Source organism: Lissotriton vulgaris, chromosome 1_2, assembly GCF_964263255.1.
Source record: "Lissotriton vulgaris chromosome 1_2, aLisVul1.2, whole genome shotgun sequence".
Taxonomy (NCBI): domain Eukaryota; kingdom Metazoa; phylum Chordata; class Amphibia; order Caudata; family Salamandridae; genus Lissotriton; species Lissotriton vulgaris.
The window spans coordinates 70,005,037-70,026,117 of NC_141686.1; the positions used below are offsets into that span (position 1 = coordinate 70,005,037).

Consider the following 21,081-nt stretch of genomic DNA (forward strand, 5'->3'; position numbering starts at 1 on the left):
ATAAACTGCATTCTTGCTGAGAAGTATAATTCTTCCTTTGGTGAAAAATGAAGTGCAATGACTAAGATAGCACCTGCCCGTGTAGGTCTCTGTCTCCTATGTTTACTTGAAGGCAATCTATACATTCTTAATATCAATAAATCATATTGTACATGAGAATCAGATAAGGATCACTCTGTACCTCTACTACTTACTTCATTCAAGGTGGATCAAGCTATAAAGCACAGGGCTCTTAAGTTATTTTGTACAGAGTACAGATCTGCAAATTCACTTCACAACTGAAACAACTTGCCAGGTTATACCCGACCCAGGAATCACTTTCAAAGTCAGTCAGATTCATTTCCAATTCCCCTTGATCATGAGATCCCAAAATTGATGTATTTGGGGATTTATATTTCTTGAATGAGAATGTTCTCAATTTATTTTTCTTCCGAATGAACTGGAGAGTGATATCTTTGATTAGAGTTTCTGATTTCCAGTCCACTTGAGAAGGAAAGCGGATTCGGCGTGATATTACTGACATTGATGAATTAATTATACCTACAGCCAATTGGGGTACATTAATGCGCAGATCTTGAAAAGTATATGAACTCGTGTTTAATGGCCACAGAAGTGATTGGTTGACGTTGTCTTCAAAAAGTGGTGTCTCTTACAATAATGGTAGCTACACATACGTGAGGTGATCAAAAAGCACTGATGCAGGGATCTTTGCAAACATACATCTGTCCGAATTTTCTCAGTTGCTTTTATGATTATGCCTAACCCATCATTTATTCAATGAAGTCCTTGCTGGAGGGTAGGATGCGCAGTCAACCCCAAAGCACTGAAGGTAATTGTTGGTGAAGCTCCAAGTAGTACAAGGTGTATTCAATAATAATACTTCAATATCTGTTCTTTTAAGTTTTTTTTAAATAGAGTTGTTATTTGCTATATTTGCTTGAAGTGGTAACCCCCTGTTATCTATCTTGTATATGGGTGGGATTTGCTACAGGATTTGGAATATTCATAGGGGACTGCGGGATAGATCTTTACACATTTTTACTATGAAAGCAAATGATTTTCATTTGTATTAAGTATCAGAAGACACTACTCTAAAAAACACTGTATTTGGGTTATACCGCCACAGGTCCTTTCAGTGCCACACCGTCGGCTGGTCTGCTGTAGTCGACTATTTGAAGTGACAGATGTAAATAAGTTACAGAAGCAGGCAGCACACCAAAGGGAGGTGTTTCTCTTCAATGACTTGTTAGTGGTAAGTTATGTGTATCGCCACATTTTTTTCCCGCTAAAGTTATTACATTTTTCACATTACATTTTCACTTTTATTCCATAATTCCAAAGTTATCCAATATTGTAGCGGATATCTCAACATTAATCAACTCGTTTTTGTCACCTGTTTTCCTTCTTGCATATTACTATTGAATATGATTTGTAGTTTTTTATGCAGACTTTTTTAGATGGAACGTACATTAAAGAATTTGCAACGAATATGTACAGTTAATGCTTGAATACAATACCTTGTTTTATAATGTGAAAGTTCGCACTGGGTTAGGTTTATCCTTAGTGGCTTTAAGTGGTGCCATTGCATTTTTGATCTTCTGTAATACGGTTCGCCATTAAAAGAAGGTATTCTGCATAACTGTGGATTTTATGAAGCAAGTAATGCATTTTTATGGAATGTCCTCCCTATTTGTCCTTTCTGCATGATGGTTAAATAGGCTGCTGTGCCATGTTCAAAAGGGATATTTAGGTATATCAGTAACATCCACTGTGACCAGAAAGGAATAAGAATAAGATTTTCCTATCAGCTGCAGTTTCCCTATCAGTTGCAGTTTTGTGGAAATTCAGAGATTTGTGGTTGTACAGCCAGTAACTTTGATCAATGATTTAAAAACTGATTCAGTAAAGATTGAGACACTGTCAATCCGTGCAAGGTTGGTCAGAAGTATCACGTTTGGGGATTTTTAAATATGTGTAGAAGGTTCCTACACTTCAAGTTTCTCAGATCACTGGTATGAGCTGTTCTTGGGATAGATTTGATGATGTATTTCAGTTACAGCACATGACCAGTGAGGGGGTCCCTCGAGGTCCTGGAATTAGTTTGGGTCCATAGCGTTGTGTTTGGTTCTTCAGTGGAATAGTCGGCATCTATGACCATCAACATCCTGTCAGGACGTTTGCGATATCTGCTCTATATTTAGATTAATTCATATATTACATCTCTGTGGTGAATGATAAGAGACTCCGATTTAAACTAAAACAAATAGAGAGCAATCACAAATTTATTCCATAGTTGACAGCTATTGTTTAATCACAAGGAAATACAAAGACGTATTTAAATAGGTCGCAAAATGTTCTAAAAGCTTTCACAATACTACAGAGCGCAATTAATCACAGATATACATATTCATAAACATTCTGGATATTCCATCTATAAAAGACAGTATTACAAAAATGAAGGAACAACATAATAAATTGAGGAATTATTGCATGCTCCGTCGTCTTTTCAGTTAACCTAAGCACTAGGTCGAGATGGCCTCAGTTCCAATTTCTCAAACATTAAATAAGTCCATTATGGGTTTCTCTCAGTAATAAACAGGAGGCTTTACATCTTTCACCAGCTCAGTGAAACCCTCACATACTATGTTATTGCCCAAATCAGGTAAAAGCCATAGGCATATTTCTCAAAGCAGCTTAGATGCAGGAGTTGCAAGTAAAATCCTTGCTATATTGGTGTCGTGTGGAACTACATCTCAGAGATTATAAGAATGACACAAACCTAAGCATATACAAAGTGTACAGTCTCCAATCTCAGTGTCAAATTGCTTTCAACATCACTGCTGCATAATAGGCATATTCTTTCTGTATGTTCCTCCAAGGTTCTGGAGCTCTGAGGCTCTGGCTCAGCTGATGATGAAAGAGAGATCAGAGTGCAAAATATCAATGATATAACAAATCTTTACCAAGTACCCTTCTTTTCTCCAGAAAAGATTCCCAGAAAATCAATCTACGAGATTCACAGATTCACCCCGTTCCAATTTGGCACATGGTAGGGAGTCTCACTCCCAGAATCAATCCTCTGTATTACAAAGCTACTCAGTGGGCCGATCAGTATCTTCTTAAAAGACCTGTACTGAGTCCACCCTGTAAATAGATATTGCTTCACCTGGTACAAACGTTTTATTGGGCAGGACGCCCACTGCTATTATCCATGTCTTATACCATTCTCATTTAATAGCCATTAGCTCGGTTTTCCCAGTTGCCCAATGAGGCTTAATTCTTGCAATAGTAAGAGACGGTTCTCTCTCCACTTCACTGTCTTTTTGCTTACCTTCAGGACCTGCCCTGTGAGATCTGAGGACATAACTGTCAGGCTTCCCTTTCCTCAGGTAATTTTAGACTGATGAGAAACATCGTGCTAATCAATAAGAACAAACTGAGTCACCATTTACTATTGAGGCCAGGGGCCGCATTATACATGTGGTGCATGTTCCCTCAGCACCCAGCGCAATGCAGGTAAATGCACCATATTATGATGAATGCGCTGCCCTTAAGGCAGCCCCAAACTCACGCTACGCCGGGGGCAGAGCATTCATATGAACAATGGAGCAGCTGTCTTGAAGCCACTCAGTGTTTTCACAGTGTAGGCAGCAACCCACCTTCTTTTTGAAGGGCGATTAGAGCTTCTGCCTGCAAGGGGGTGTCTGGGGGGTCCATATGATCCACCTTTCCCCCCTCCAGAGGGCTGACCTCAAAGGGCACACAGACAGTGTGCCACCTTTTAGATGGCGCACCTTGAGTGCTCCTCATGAGAGCATCTTTGCCTCTGCGCTCACGTCTGTAATAAGGTAAGGGCGCAGAGGCAAAGGGATTCCCTTGTTTGCATGGGGCACACCCACCAAAGATAGCTTTATGTGTGCAAGCGATATTGGTATTGGTATACAAAGTCCCATGGAGGCACGCAAAGCAGGCGCAATGCCCATTGCGCCCCCGGGGCTCTTTGTGTAATACAGCCCCTGATGTCAAGAAGGCATTCCACAATGCACTTTAACTAAATGGAACACTAAAAAGACTGTCCTTTGAGGAATTATTTTATTATGGGTTAAAAGTACCGTATGAAATTATATTCACCAGATTCAAAACCAATAGTTAATTGTCTGGGACTGAACAAACTTGAAAAAGGAACCAAATAGAGCCCCTCCTCCCCAAATTATAATATGTTCTGGCTGAAGAACCTTTTATCAATTGCACTGAGGTTATGCAATAGTATAAAGGGTATTTGGATAGGAGAAACACAATTTAAAGACTAATCACCAGATTCAAAACCAATAGTTAATTGTCTGGGACTGAACAAACTTGAAAAAGGAACCAAATAGAGCCCCTCCTCCCAAAATTATAATATGTTCTGGCTGAAGAACCTTTTATCAATTGCACTGAGGTTATGCAATAGTATAAAGGGTATTTGGATAAGAGAAACAAAATTTAAAGACACTCTTGGGAGCCTCCGACCTTAGGTCGATGGCCTTACGACTACAATTGTCTGTTTCAATTCCAACTGGCTGATTACAATACAGCCAGTCGTAATTGAAACCGGTCGGTCATTCCGGCCGGCTTTCGACGGGCTTCAGGATCCATTATGTCAGCCGGAGACCGGCCTGTAATCCAAATGGAAGGGTATTTCCTCCTTCTGGATTACGATACACAGTTCCGACAGAGTTTCCATGCTTGCCTTTCTGCAATGGAAATCCTTATCAGTAAGTGAGTTTGGGGGCCCCTAGAAGGGTTCCCTACTGTTTTCAGCCTCTGGTTGGGGGCCGAGGGGGCGCCATAGGTGTCCTCTTGTTGATCCCTGCACTTTACGGCAGGCACCTTGAGATGCCTGCCACAGGGTGCAGGGATGAACACAGGCTCCCATTCCTCTATGGGAACTTGTGTTAAGGACAGTGTAACACTTGTTCCCATAGAGTAATGAGAGCATGCACCCAGTGGAGTGGTGTTGCTCACTGGTTAGAGGCGGCAGACCCGGAAGCAGAGGACGGCCCGGGACCAGGGTTCAATTCCCGACGCGGCAGGGTCGTGAACCAGGGTCAGCGGACTCGATAATTCTCGCCTCGGTGCCTACTCTAACCAGGGATCACACTCGGCAACTCTGGGCACTAGCTTGCCTCATCTCCACAACGGCCCAACACAAACGCCAGGGATGCCTGGTTTCACCTAGGAGATACCCAGGAGGGAACATCTCACAGGGAAAACCAGGACGGGTTCCCCAGCGGTCTATAGCGCCAGGACGCCTCCGGGTAGCAGTGTGCTTTACAAGACACACACACACATACACACACACACACCCACACCATGTGTGGTCGCATCATGGGTAGGCGGTCTAGTCTGCCGACCGGAGGTCGGTCTGCCCCATTTTTGCTACAGTGTCGGGGGAATGCAATACCGCCCAGCACCGAAATAAGCCCCTAATTGTTTTCCTTGTTTCTTGTAGTCTCCTGGCATCAAATATCTCTATGTGTACTATTAAGACTTGCATACAGCTATAGCTCATTCTCCATTTACAAAGTTAACTGGCCAAAACCAAATGCAGTGCCGATATCAAGAAATGGTCAATAGAAAGACTATGATTGAAGACCTTTAAATGAGAATACAAACAACATACAGATCTAGAGATACTAGAGATAACAATTACAAGAGATATTCAGAAAAAAACTGGAGTAATTTGTGTAAAGTTGAGGAAATCGACTCTTTAGTTCCCGAACGTTGGAAAACATGGACACTTGAAAATGAACTCAGTAAATAGTGCCATTCGATCAGAACATCATTGTGCTCTGTAAAACGTTTGTAGAGCTTGAACAAAAATGAAGAAAACATTAAGAAATATGTTAAATGTTCTGTGTACTAAAATGAGCTTTAAATTCCCTAATCTAAAGAAGTATTACATATCCTTTACTGTACATCAAACCAGACAAAGGTTTACCCGTCACTCTGAAACATAGAAAAATGGCTACAAATAGAAAGCCGGGCCATTAATACAGCCCCTGTTTTTAATTTCCAACAACTTCCTTTCTGACAGTGTGACATTTTGGAAATATTCAATTAAAAGCATTATGGAGAAAAAAATCAAAGCTAACCCCTCTCTTCTTTCTCATCAATCCAGAATAGAGCTTCATGATACATGATGCGAAGGAATGCCATTTATTGTGAACTTTGGATGAATGACAGCATATTTTTAGTTCAATAAATGGCAGTGAATGATGCGCTCTTGTCATGTCTCAATCAGCATTATCAGAAAAGGGAGGGGCGGGGGGTGTCAATTTATCTTTTCTCGTGCATGTAGAGTAGATCTCCCCTCATTATAGTCCTCTCTGTTTTCTATATTGAACTCTTAGCGAGTATGCTTGCACTCTGTTAAGCACTAATAAACTGTTGTATTGAGTAATGAAAGATACTATCAGGATGACACGTGCAAATGGCGATGGATCCCATTGTATGTTTATGTTTATGTTTAGGCAACTTATATAGCTCGCATATACCCTGGGGTGTCTCGGAGCTGCAGGAGAAATTCAGTGGATAATCGCTTCAGAGTGGAACTACTTGCAAAAATGCCAGGTCTTTAATTGTTTCCCGAATGTGATAAGTCTGGGGCTAGTTTTTATAGGGAGTGGAATGGTGTTCCAGAGTTTGGCGGTGGCGACTAGGAAACGTCGGTCTCCCCAGGAGGCCTTTTTGGTGCGGGGGACCGGAAGTTGGTGTGCTGAGGTGGAATGTAGTGGTCTGTTGGGGGGTGTATAGACTTACAGATTGTATTAGGAACTGTGGTCCCGTATTATTGATTGCTTTGTATGCAACGAATAGTGCCTTGAATTTGGTCCGGCTTCTGATGGGCAGCCAGTGAAGTTGGCGGATGGTGGGTGAGATGGAATGGAGCTTGGGGATGCCAGTTAAGATTCTGGCTGCCGAGTTTTGGACCAACTGCAACTTATTGAGGACATTAACATATGAGCCTGCATTTAAGAGACCCAGACTGTATGTGTTTTTTAAAGGAGATCCTATGTTTTTGATGGATCACGGTTAATTACCAATGTATTATCTTATTGTTTTTTAACAGCCTGTCAGATGAGGTTATATATAGTATTTTTAAATTGCTGTCACACTCCAAAGAGGTTTTTAAAAATAGATTTTTTTTGTAATATTTTATTTGTGTTTGTTTGAAACCTTAAATTGCTAAAAGAATAAGCAAGTCTTTCACTTTTTCCATTTTTTTTAATAATGTCCCAAAATATTTCTTCATAGATTATGTCATACATATTATACAAAATATGTTCACGCTGATAATATACATTGCATACAAAATATAAAAATCCCATTTTCAATTAATCACCAGTTCCATTTCAGTAGTTATGACTTACTGGAAGGACCCAAACATCAGTAAAACAAATTCTCTTATGAAAACTCGACATTCAAATATATTTTCTTAACCCCCTGCAGAGTTTTGGAAAATCAGCTTTCGAACAGTGCATTTTGTGACCCGCATAATCCAGTTTTTACTACAAAACAGAGATTAGAACGATATTAATTAAATAGAGTCGATTCCATTGTTGCCCAGGCTACAATTGCTTACGGACTGACAGGAATTTGTTCGGAATTAAATAGTGAATAATATTTTCAACAAAATTAGATTGTGATAGGGCAGGTAGCATTCTATTTAGGGGGATAACTGTCCCGGGGTACATTGCCTGGTTAATAGTCTACTTTTCTAACTGAAACTTCTCTCTGGAAGTGATTATTTCTGTAACTGTCTCAGGACTGTGAGTAATCGATTTCATTTTTCAGCGCACAAACATGCAGTTAGAGGTGTAAAAAGCATCTTTTGACAGCTTGTTTATTTTGCCTTCTTTTTATGATTTATCACATGTGCATTGCCACAGATCAAATTCTGTTGCCATGTTTAATTAAATCTCTCCTCCATGCCATCGAGGATCTGGCTCTGTGCAAGTCTCGGTTTCAGGTCCTCTTCAGGACTCATGCGGACAATTCACTTGTCTTCATGCAAACTATTTCTATAGCTAACTTGCCTGCATGAAAATTAATTAGGATTCAATGTCCTCATGAATCTGAGTCATGATTTTCTTCTAAACCACAGGTGTATAACGAGGGAAGTTATAGTTTTAGTTCTATTCAAATATTAACGTAGCAGTAGCTTGCCAACTTGACTAATGGTGCACTGAATGTAATATATTATAATATAATATACAATAGGTATATTATATATATATATACACATATCTATATCTATCTGTAGCTCTATATAGATATATATGTATATATGTATATAACAACTCCTTCCCACAAAGAGAAACAGTGGAGGTCGGAGGGGGTTACTTCGGAAGCGCTTTATTTCTTAGGCAAAACAGGTAGGTAACGGCGAATGCATTTCGGCATCTCAAATGCCCTCCTCAGCGCGAGTCTTGCAATACATCCCACTGCTTTGCCGCTCCTCCTCAAGCTGATCCTGCTCACCTGTTTAGAGTTCCGCATTGTAACAAACTCAAAGTCCCAGAATGCAAATGTCCAGGCATCTGGGTCGGCGGTGTGGGGGGTAAATCAAATAAATCCAATGTCTATAGCAGGCTTGGATGGCGTGACTCCTTCCCATATTACCAGGATCCAAAGCGCCTCCTCGGGTCCCCTCGGTCTGCTCAACCAAACAGCATGGGAACTCAATGTGCGGGGGCAGCCATGAGGCTCACAGCATCACAAAGGAGGTATATATATATATATATATATATATATATATATATATATATATATATATATATATATATATATATATATACACACGCACACACACAGGTTGCCCCAAATGAGAACGCCACACACAGCGGGATTACGCACACCACCTCGCAAGCGTCGGCGTGTGCAGCAGGCCACTCGCAGTCCCAAAAAGCCAAACTGCGAGTGGCCTGCTCCACACGCTGACGCTTGCGAGGTGGTGTGCGTCATCCCGCTGTGTGTGGCGTTCTCATTTGGGGCCACCTGTGTTTTTATATATATATATATATATATGTATGTATATATATATATATATATATATATATATATATATATATATATATCTATCTATCTATATATATATATATATATATATATTTTTTTTTTCACGCCAGAGTTGCCTCCAAAGGAGACGCCACACACGGGGGGTTTCCGCACACACATCCACAGGTAGCTGAGCTCGCAGTAAAATGCAGTGTTCCCCAATGCCATACGCGTTTCGAGCCTTACGCTCTTGATCACTGGCTGGCTTGAATAAGGAGGCGGAATTGTAAGAACATCCAATTTATTTATTAACAAGCCCCGCCTCAGTGGGATGCAACTGTGGCATGCTGGTTGTTGTAGTTCATTAGCCACACCCGGCTTGTGTAGTTCATTAACCAAGTGGATTCCGTCGCCTCAATTAAAAAAATATATATATATATATGTATATACACATATATAGTTGCTTTTTAAAATAATACTTTATAAAATGGTTTTGTAACTAAAGTCAAGTCAAGTCAAGTCAAAAAGATTTATATAGCGCGCTACATACCCAGAGGGTCTCAAGGCGCTTGAAGAAGGGTGGGGAATTACTTGTCAAATATCCAAGTTTTAAGTTGCTTTCTGAATGCTAGGTGGTTCTGAGTGAGGCGGAGGTGAGTAGGAAGTGAGTTTCAGGTTTTAGCTGCCAGGTAGGAGAAGGATCTCCCTCCCATGGTGGTTTTCTTGATGCGAGGTACAGTAGCAAGGGCTTGGTTGGAGGATCGTAGCTGGCGTGAGGGGGTGTAGAAGTAGAGTCGTGCGTTGAGGCATTCGGGTCCCAGATCGTTAAGTGCTTTGTGTGCGTGGGTTAGGAGGCGGAAAGTGATCCTCTTATTGACGGGGAGCCAGTGGAGGTTTTTCAGGTGACCAGAGATGTGGTCTTTACGCGGGATGTCTAGTATGAGTCTGGCTGAAGCGTTCTGGATGCGTTGGAGTTTTTTCTGGAGTTTTGCGGTGGTACCGGCGTATAGGGTGTTTCCGTAGTCCAGGCGGCTCGTGACCAGTGTGTGGGTGACTGTTTTTCTAGTTTCGGTGGGGATCCAGCGAAATGTTTTTTTGAGCATGCGAAGAATGTTGAAGCAAGATGATGAGACGGCGTTGACTTGTCTGTTCATAGAGAGTGAGGAGTCCAGGATGACGCCCAAGTTTCGTGCGTGGTCCGTCAGGATAGGTGCTTTTCCAAGGGCCTCTGGCCACCAAGAGTCATCCCAGGCGGAGGGGGAGGTACCTAAGATAAGGACTTCTGTTTTGTCTGAGTTCAGTTTCAGACGGCTGTGCTTCATCCACTCGGCTACTTCTTTCATTCCTTCATGTAGGTTGGTTTTGGCAGTGTTGGGGTCTCTGGTGAGTGATAGGATCAGTTGTGTGTCGTCAGCGTAGGAGATGATGTTGAGGTTGTGTTGGCGTGCGATGGCCGCGAGGGGGCTCAAATATGATATTACTTACCCATACCAAGTCATATACCATTGAATATGATAACTCTGCAATAGATCTATGTAGCTCCGCACCAGAACTTTGCTGTTATCCTGTCAAATGTTTCAGTGTGTGCTATTTGGTGCGGTCCACAGCCTTGGGTTGCTGCTGTAATCATATGTCCATTCTCAGGACTGAGAGTTGCCCACTGCGCTGTATAAGTACCTTGATTGGCATTATGTCTTTCATAAATTGCGTAAAGTCATATCTTGGCAAGAATATAGACGATAGAGTAAATCCATGAGTTATTCAATGTATTTGCCCAGAAAGACACCATACATATTCAGTTGCAAGTGTGTGGTTCCTTTTGGGGCTAAATGCATTGATGGCCTTCTTCAGCTGCTGATTAAAGCTCAAAAACCCTATTGTAAGGAAATGCCCCTTTTTCAATGATCAGCTCCCACATTAAAGGACTGATGCCGCTGGTTTTTTGACCCTGAAGTGCACTAGGCTCTGTTTACCTGGCCCCAGTGCATGGGCTCTGGCCCCTCAAAGTCTATTTGCGATTGGCTAGTCGCTGATATTAATTGCCTTACCTATAGACCCCTAGGGCCCGATTCTCAGAACTAACTTAAGACAAATTCCTAAACTTACTACTTTTGGTATTCACAGAATTTAGGATTTTATCTTAAGACAGACTTAAGAAAGACTTAAGAAAGACTTAAGACAGACTTAAGACAGAATCCTAACTTAAGTCTGTCTTAAATCTGTCTTAAGACAAAATCCTAACTTCTGTGAATACCAAAAGTAGTAAGTTTAGGATTTTGTCTTAAGTTAGTTCTGTGAATCTGGCCCCTTGTATATAGCGCAAAGGGTACCCAGTGCTAGTAAATTAAAAGTCAGGAGTGGGCTGCAGCACTTAATTGTGCCACCATTGCAGTGACAAAGTGAAAACATGACTCTAGGTCTGCCATTGCAGCTTAGTCGAGCAGCTTTTAAACTGAGAACCTGACATGGCCAAATAAAGTATTTTGCCTAGTCCAAACCTTCATTTACGAGTCACTTTAGGGACGGCCTTGGTAGCCATAAAGTAGGGTGCTAAATATTGAAAAGAAGGACAAGTTTATTTTATGCTTTACTGCTTGGACAGTGAAAACTCACAATTGCTGTTTTCACTGTAGCAAGGCTGGTAGTCCCATTAGCTAACATGAGGTTACAATAGCCCAACTGCGAAGTGCTAACGTGCATTTGGCACCACAAAACATAGTACTTCAAGGTATCAAATTAATTGTTACATTAAACTGGACTTATTGCAGAGGTCGGATTTAAAGTAACTTTTAATTTAAAGGAGACTTTAGAAAGTTACTACTTTCTTGCCCCAAGGTTCTAGTAGTCATTTCTATTTAACTGCACCAGTTGTCCCCTGAGACAGCGTGCCACCTTTCTCTATGGAGGTGTGATATGATCCCAGTAGGGGACCAAAAGGTCTGTTGGGGGAGCAGGTGTGTCCTCCTACCTACAAGATGGCTCAAGCACTGTGGCCAAAGATGTCCCAGCTTGAAAGAGGCTACTGCCTCTGATATGCAAAAACAAGTCACACCTTAGTTTACCCGCTCCCCGATGTAAGTAGACAGGCTGGTATCTCTTCCGGATGAAGAGAACATGTTGCAGAACAGGTTTATTAGGAGGGGTGGCACATTATAGTGGAAGCAAATGACAGGTTTGCACCTAGCTCTGACCCAGGGTTAAATTATACAGACATTTTGGATTTGAGATGTACTGTGGAGTGGTTTAGTGCCATCCCTTCAGGAAGTGATGTAAGAGTGGGTAGAGTTGTCCCGTGGGGATCTTGCCCCATTTGGTTAGGGAGTATTCCCACCTACAAACTAGAAATTGGCATACAATTGACACCCCTGGTTTCCAGCCTCAGAACACTGTTGGGCTTGGAAAGAATAGAAGAAAGACTGCACCTACTGAACCTGTAAACCTCAGAAAGAGAGGGTTTGATCTTGCTTCTCAAGCAAGGACTGTATCTGCTCCCACGTGTGCCATGGAGCAGTGACTGGGTGCCAAGGGCTACTTGGCTAGCCTCCTGTTAAGTTCAGGATCGCAAAAGCTAAAGAAGCCTGCATCTCCACAGTGCCCAGCTGACCACTTGCCACTGGACTTTCCCTGTACTCCTCTGGTGTAGCCTGTGCGATTTAGTCTGAGCTATTAACAGGAGTCCTGGACACTTGACTGGTTTCAGAGTCTGCACTTTTTGCCCACAAAACTGCACATTGTGAGCTGAGGCTCATATACTACTGCTACTTGCAGGTTTGTGGGTAAGTCTCAAACTCTATTGAGAACGAAGGCTTTCACTGGATCTCTGGACTTCACTTGTCCACCTACGTTGAACCAAACACTGGACCCACTGCAGAGCACCCCCCTCATGAGCCCATCATTGAAAAAAAGAACCAGAAAAGAAGGTTTTTAAGTGTGAAGGTAAGATCCTGACCAGGACCATCCCGGTGCCTGCATCTGATCCTTTGCTTAATTACAATCTGCCTAAAGCTTCGACTTTGGCTGGGACTCTCATGTTTGCTTCTTATAGACTACTGCTAAGAGTGAAATGCAGTGATTTATGAAAACTTTGGAGTGAATTGTAGTGATTTATGAATGTCCCTGTACATTACATGTACTAACACCATATTAGGGCTTGTGATATTAAGCAGTAGAACATGATCACATGCAATTTTAAATTAGTCTTACAAATGGAGTAACGAAAAAGTTAAATAATGCTATAACAGATCCCTGGGATTTATACATATATTTACCATCCACTCAAAGCAGGTGGTACATCTATGCTGCACTCATGTGTCGAGTGGAAGTGGAGGATCTGTCTTTTCCTCATCTCCCTTGTTACCTCTTGGTGGGCTCTCTCCATGTTTAATGTCTGCAATAAAACTTGATATCAGTGAATTTCTACCTGAATCAATGATATTTGAAATCCTTGCTTCATTTCAGATTTTATTTCTGATAATCCAGGAAAGTATTTTCCAAGAAAGTATTTTCACCATAATGTTTCTCAGTCTTGAGCCAGCTGTGCACATTACCTTTGAGCTCGCACTATATAGGCCCTAATTACAAGTTGCTCGGTACTGAGGGGTTGGTAAATCCTTGTGGAAAAATAACATTACTGTGCAGTAAAAAATCAGAACTCAGAATTTCCAAGTAGTAGAAATTCACTGATATCATGTTTTATTGCAGACATTACAGAGAGCCCTCCAAGGGGTAACAAGGGGATGAGGAAAAGACAGATACAATATAAATGGACATTTCCCTTCCCTTTGATATTGCATTTAAACTTTAAAAAATCACACTGTAAGACCCTCTGAGGAAGGGAAGGTGATTCTTTGCATATCTGGAAAAGCTTCAACTACTCAGCAGTAGGAACTGGCATCTTATTGGGACTAGCGGTACAGAAATATGATGTGCAACAGGATGTGGTGAAGAAACTGGATGAGGATTGGAAGGAACTCGCTGAAAAGGTAAATTATAGAATAAAACATTCAGATTATTTTGCATACGGTTTGCAGGAAGCTCCAGATAGGCATAAACAAGACTATTCATACACTTTAGGAAATACTAGAGTGAGAATGCATGCTTATGCTGGGGTATAGTGGCAAAAGACCACACAAAGGGATTCCTCATCACACTTACGAACTTTTATTATCTCAATCCTGAGATGTTTACGCATCTTAATTTTAATGTGGCACTAGTATTCAAGGGTGGGATGAAGGTCAAACATTGAGTTAGGTATTCCTGGGCACACCTTGACAAGGACAGTCGCTTTTGAAATGTATTGCTTGCAATAGGAGCCCTGTGGAGTTTTCTGGTAGGCATTCCTAACCTAGAAGGTGAGTCTCCTCACTGAGAATATTGAGGGGGACTGAATTCCCCAACTTAATGCCACAAATTGTAGCAAGCCTCCTCGTAGAATATGCTTGCAGGAGATCCACCTGATTTCTAGAGCTATTAGGCTAATAATACGCAAATAATGCACTAACCAATATTTTGCATTTTTTACAAATGTATTCATAGTGAAAACTAAAGGTAAGTGCCTGACATTAGTAGCCCATCGCAAATGCTAACCAAGAAAACATTACATGCTCTCTGATAGTGATTATAAAAGATAGTGGGTGAACTTATATGGGCAGGAGATTTCAATATACTGCAATCTCCCTTTTGGATAAGCATTCTTGAGAGAAGCTGTCGAGTATTTATGACAAACTCAGTGGGGGAAGCAGCGGCTGATCAGAACTTTCTTTAGTAAACTATATTGAGGTGCGGTTCCTGATCCTATATACTTCTGCTCCTTTTTCAAAGATCGGAAAATACAGATGACAAACATATTTACAAATATTTTTGTGACTTGATGGAATCTTTAATGCCTTACCTAATAGAGCCATATCAGTCAAGATGTATTAAAAAATCAGACATTCTTTATATAAGAAGGGTGTTCCACTGAGTGAGGAATCCTGGAAAATGAAAATGCCTAAATTCATTCTTGCCTTTGATGTAGAGAATGCTATTGACTCCATCAGCTGGTCTTTTTTTAAATTCATGCTACACTCTGAAGGAGCATAGGTTTGTACCAGTTCAGCAGTCCTAGAATTTGTAAAAATAAAGAACGATACAGATTTAGTACAATTTGGAAATCCCTGATAGATCACCTATGGTGCAGTTATCCTCTTATTTTCATATCCCGGTACATTACCTGTACTAACACCATATTGGGGCTTGTGATATTAAGCAATAGAACATGATCACATGCAATTTGGAATGAGTCTTACAAATGCAGATACGAAAAGTTAAATAATGCTATAAAGTGTGCACTATATATTCATATGTTCCTACCTGGGATACTTCACACAAGTTATCAATATTCTTAAGTTGAGGGGTGAAATGGAGACGTGAAAAATGATAGTCTTGTGAACAATTAAGCTGCACAAAGACAATAGCAGACCCTTGAAGACTTTTAACAACGGTACTGACATTTGTTCTGTTATAAATAAAACTAATAAAATGTTGTTTTAAAAAAATATCTACCTTTTCTAGATGTACTCATAGTATTGAACATCATTTGGAAACTTTAGTTCTCAAACCCACTTACCGAATAATTTACTTCTCTACGAAATTTTCTTTTTACCAACAATTGTTCAAAACTATCACCCACTATATCAATTGATGCAACATAAATTAACAATCTCTAAACTAGAAAAATATCAACAAGAAAGAATATGGCAAATACATTGTGGGTAGGAGGTGACCCAACTAAAGTCTTAGATCAAGTTACAAATCATCCGAATATAGAAATTAGTTATTTTTCCTGAGTAACAGAAGCCAACAGGGATATGCAATGTTAATTTTAAACTTTTCCACAAACAGTGCTTAAATCAAAAAACATATTTTACAAAAACTGTCCCAAACTGAAACAAAGAATCTAAAATCAAACCATTTGGGCTTACCAAAGCCATAGCAACCTCAAAGAAATTATATGCAGAAACAACTTGGGGTCACATATAATTGACAACTCTAATCACAGGCCTTCTGAGTCTCCACCTTGTTTGTGTTATTCTGCTGCTATGCTTGACACTTTGAACATTGCTTTTATTTACCCTAAATTCTTTAACTTGCTTTTTATGATTTGTTTTATTCAAATTGAATAAAGATTGATGGCTGACAACTCCAAGCATCACGCATTGAAAAAGCCAACAGGTCTGACTTTGGCATGCTTGTTCAGTAATTACTTTTTTCTTTTTATATTTGTTATTGCAAGCATATGCAACAAAGATAAAAGAAATAAAATAGACCGCCACACAAATGTGGCTATTGTATGTTGGCATTAAAAATATGAAATGTGAAAAACATTCATTGAAGTGGATGTTTTACTAGTAATATTTAAAAACAAACAAAAAAACCTGCAAGCCTGTCAGTTGTGCCATGCATATTACCATTACTTTTTATGACAGCGAGAAGAAGAAATCATTACCCAACATAGCACTTATATTTCAGGCAGCTACAGAGTCGCAATGAAACTTACACATTTTATAAAATAAAATGTAAAAAGGAGACTACAAATACATCTCCCTTTATCTGGGCCCCTGAATTGCAAGCAAATTAAGTAGTTAAAGATAATATACAGAAATGCAACAACAAAATACACACATTGAAAGAGCTTTGTCACTCAGGAGAAAGGATTTATTTTTAAGCAGATGTGAACAGTGTGCACAAGCTTTGGGCAGTCACTACAAGTGAAGAGAGCCAGTGGGTAAAGTGAGCTAACGCTTTACCTCGTGGTGTGTGGTGTAATCAGAGAATTCAAATGTGACTGACAGTTCAGCACACCAATGGATAAAGCTTGCTGACCAAAATCCCCTCTATGCATGTATAATATGTATGTTTTTTCGGAGAACTATAGTCTGGGGAAATAGCTAAAAATGCCTCCAATGCAGGACCTAAAAAGGAGGTAGGTACTCATGCTTGCCAGAACTGCAGCTTTTGCAACGCTGGAATAAAAATGATAAAACGCTCAGAAGATCCACTTTTGATACTATCAGCTGCATCTTTAACTTAAAGTGTAGACGCAACAAAGTGTATGTAGTGACGTCAGAACCAGTGGCGTAACGAAACGTGAGGGGGCCCTCCTGCAAGGTACCTGGGGGGGGCCCCCTCCTGACTCAATCAGTACCTCTCCGGCCGGGGCACGGTGCTGAGCGGGGTACCTGGAGTTTGGCCCCCTACTCCGTGAGGACTGCTGGGGCCTATTTTACGCCACTGTTCAGAACGCACAATTGAGATTAGGCTGGGCGAACATAAAAGTAAAATAAGGAACAGAAACGAAAAATCTTCTGTGGCACAACGCTTCCACGTGCAAAGACACAATTTCAGCCAACTGGAATGTCCTATTACATATGGTAATCTTCATTACTCCGGGTCCCGTAGTCCTCGACACCTTCATAATAAACATGTGGAGATGTCCATCTCCCGACAGAAAAAAACAACAAGAGGCATGCTGGGACACTAATACTGCCCCTCCCCCCGGGAGTACATAAGCAGTACTTACCCAGCAGACCTCCTGTACTAACAAGCCCAGACAGGAAGGCCGGCCGCCCGGGAGGGAGGGAGGGGCGTATGAAGGTGTCGAGGACTACGGGACCCGGAGTAATGAAGATTACCATATGTAATAGGACATTACCCCCAGGTCCCTCCGTCCTCGACACCTTCATAATAAACATGTGGAGAATACCAAAGCAGAAACCCGGCCTTCCGCACGAAAAAGCACACCCAGGAAACCACAACAAAGCAGCCACCCAAGGGAGCACCGAGAAGGAGGAAAGGAAGACCGCAGGCAACACCCGGCCCGCAACCCCGAACAAGACCGCAGGGACAAGGACCGGGGAGAAAAAAACAAGGCCAGGGCTCCAAAGAAAGGAGGCCGCCAACCCGAAAAACAGGCAACCGGCACCGGGACCAGGACCAGGACACCAAGACCAGCCAAAACAACCCACCGGAGAAGACCGTCCAGGACAGAACCAGTAGGAAGGACACACAGGGCCAGGCAGACCCACCAGGAAGACGAGACAACCCGGAAGAAGCCACAGAAGGAACGGCCAACAGAGCGCAGGCACAAGCACCCAGCCCAAAAAGGAAGGAGAAGCACAGGCCAGAAAACACGACCAAAGCCGGAAAAGAAAGGACTCGAGCCCAAGAGAACCGAGGAGGAAACCCCCCCGAGGAGGCCCAGGAGGCAACAAGCATCCAGGAGCCGAACAGGACCGATAACCTGACCCAAAGACAGGGACAGGACGGAACCCCAGAACCCAGCCGAAAGCCCACCAAACAAGGAGAGGCCAACAAGACCGGAAACCAGCAACAAAGAAAACACAACCAAGTCGGGAACAAAGAAACCGACCTCAAGCCCAGAAAACCCCAACCCCAAAGGGAAGGAACACAAGGCAGGAGGGGAGCACAGAGCAACCGGGAAACCCCAGCAGCCGGCCAACGAGGCACAGAGGGCAGCACAAAGAAGGCGCCCAAAAGACACAGGAACCCCACACCCAGGCCAGGCAATTAGCAAGGACAGGAGCAGCGGGAAAAGAAAGTCCAGGGAGCACAGCACCCAGACCACAAACACAAGGCCCCAACCCAGCAATGCCGGAGAGGAGCCAAGCAAACCGCAAAAGAGGCCAACAAACCCCAACAGAACCGGGAAGCCAGGACCAGAGCCAAGCAACCCGACCACGCAGGAGGAACAGCAGGCCCAAGCAAACCCCAGAAGAAGAGCAGAGGACCAAGCAGCAGGAAACCACAGACAACCCGCAGCCAGGAGGGAGGGACCCGCAGAGGCACGAGCACCACAGAACAGCACCCCAACCACAGAAGGAGGGGCAACCAAACAGACCCACACCGGGAATAAAGCCCGGGAAAGCAAGGGAGGAAGGAGCGAGCCAGGACCACAGAACCAGGAAACAACCCGGAAAGGCCGGCAACAAACCCCCAGAGCAGGCCAAAAAGGGACAGCACAGCCCGAAAACCCAGAAGGCACAGCCCGAAACCACACACAACCAGCAAGAAGCCGGCAGAACTGTAGCCACAGAACCCCACACAGGCACACAACACCGGGAAAACAAGCCCGGGAAGAGAACCAACAGCAGGAGAAGGGCCAGAAGGAACCACCAGGAAGCGAACCCAACGCAGAACACCCCGCCAGGACCCAAAGGGACACCAGCAGGGAAGCAGAGCCCAAAAAGGATCCCAACAAGCAGGAGCGGCACGCCCCAGCCAAAACCTCAGCCAGGCACCCACCAAGGGAACCAGACGAGACCAGAACAACACAGGGAGCAAACACCCACAACAGGAGACGGACCTGGAAGCCAAACGCCCCCAGCAGCCCCAGAAGACCAGGCAAGGACCAACCCGGCCTGACCAAGCCAACACAGAGCAGACAGCGGAGCACGGGGACAGCACACCAACCCGGAGAACAGGAGGCATGACAGGAACCGGCAGCAGCCCGGAGGCCCCAAACAGGAACAAACCCGTCAGGCACCCCGGCAGAAACAGGAAGGGCAGACAGCCAAAAGCCAGCTCAGGGGGAGCCAGCGCAGAAGCATCCAGGCCAAGTACACAGAAAAGCCCCCGGACAACACCAGAAGCCCCAAGCGGGAGCAAGGGAAGCCCACACCAACAGGAAGACCCAGGCAGGCACCACAAACAGGCACCAAGCAGGGAACAGACGAGGACAGGAGCAGGCAGGGCCGAATCAGAACAGCCGCGCCCAAGGCAGCACAAGCCACCCAATCGCGGGCAGAGGGGACAGACCACCCCAAAGAGCCCCCGGCAAGACACAGGCAAGCACCCGGAACGGAACCAGGCACAGCCCTAGGGACGGGAGGAACAGGACCAGGAACCAGGAGCCCCAAAGGCGACCAACCACACAGAGGCCAGGAAGCGAAGAACCAGGACACCCAAGCAGAGCAGAGGCACCACACCCCCGCAGCGGTCCGAGGAGCCGGAACACCGGCTCACCACCAGGTGGGGCAGGCAGCCCGAAGAAGAGGGGGAACAGAACGCACCCCTCACAGGCCGTCGCCGAAGAAGAGAGGAACGCCATGCAGAAGAGAGCAAGGCGCAAGCAAGCACGCAGGAAAAACCCCAACAACACAGGGAACCCCAGGAGCAAGCAAAAGCAGAGCAGCGAAAAGGAACCAGCCATCACAGAGGCGACAGGAACCCACGCCAACCCCAGGCAGACCACAAACAGAAGAGCGAAAGCCAACAGCACAGGGAACCAGCAAACAACTCACTGGAGAGGAAACCCCTCAACAGAGCCCGAAAGGAAATCACAGGCACGAGCGGCCAAGAGCAGGGGTACCACCCGAAGTGCACCAAAAGGGAGAAGACCCCGGCAAGCCCCAACCCAGAAACAGACGAGAGCCGGGGCAAGCGGCAAGGCAGCAGGCCCGGAACAGAAATCCGAACCACACAGGCCAAGAAGAGGAGCACAGGAACCACAGCGCCCGAACGCCCAGCACCAACCAGACACCCCCGCATCACAGGTGGGGAGGGCGCGGACTGGGAGCCCAGGAGCACCAGGACGTCCGAGCAACCAAAGGCACACAGAAGCATCCGCCATCCATTCCAGACAGGAAGCAAGCAGCGCGGGGCACCCAGAGGCAGCAGGACACCCCTAAGGAAGAAGGGACGAAGCACAGCATGAACACAGGCACCCCAAGCAAGAGTCCCCAGCACAAACCTCGGCACCCCCAGGAGGCACCCGACGCAGGAACAAGGCATGGAACAGAAGGTCCGCCCGTCACCACTCCAGGACAGACACCAGCAGGCCAACAGGGTCCACCGAGAAGAAAATAGGGGGTGAAAACAACCAGAGCGGGGGGCAATCAGCTCAACAAGGCCCCCACCGCAACATGGAGGGAAAAAACAAGACATACACCACAGACCCCACGAGACACTGCAGTAAAGAAACAGGGCACCCAGCGCACAAGACCACAGCACGCCAGAAAAATGTAGAAACAACATTGCACCAAA

At 43.9% G+C, this 21,081-nt stretch overlaps 1 protein-coding gene across 4 annotated transcripts in view; it reads left to right on the plus strand.

Annotated features, from left to right (window-relative positions):
- The window catches only part of IQSEC3 (IQ motif and Sec7 domain ArfGEF 3), a 976,838-nt gene that overhangs the window by 846,235 nt on the left and 109,522 nt on the right, over positions 1 to 21,081 (plus strand). For all 4 annotated transcript variants that reach the window (XM_086952823.1, XM_086952826.1, XM_086952824.1 and 1 more), the window contains one exon: positions 1,127 to 1,252. In XM_086952823.1, coding sequence (XP_086808949.1) covers positions 1,127 to 1,252 — 126 coding nt within the window. The remainder of the gene's footprint in view (positions 1 to 1,126; positions 1,253 to 21,081) is intronic.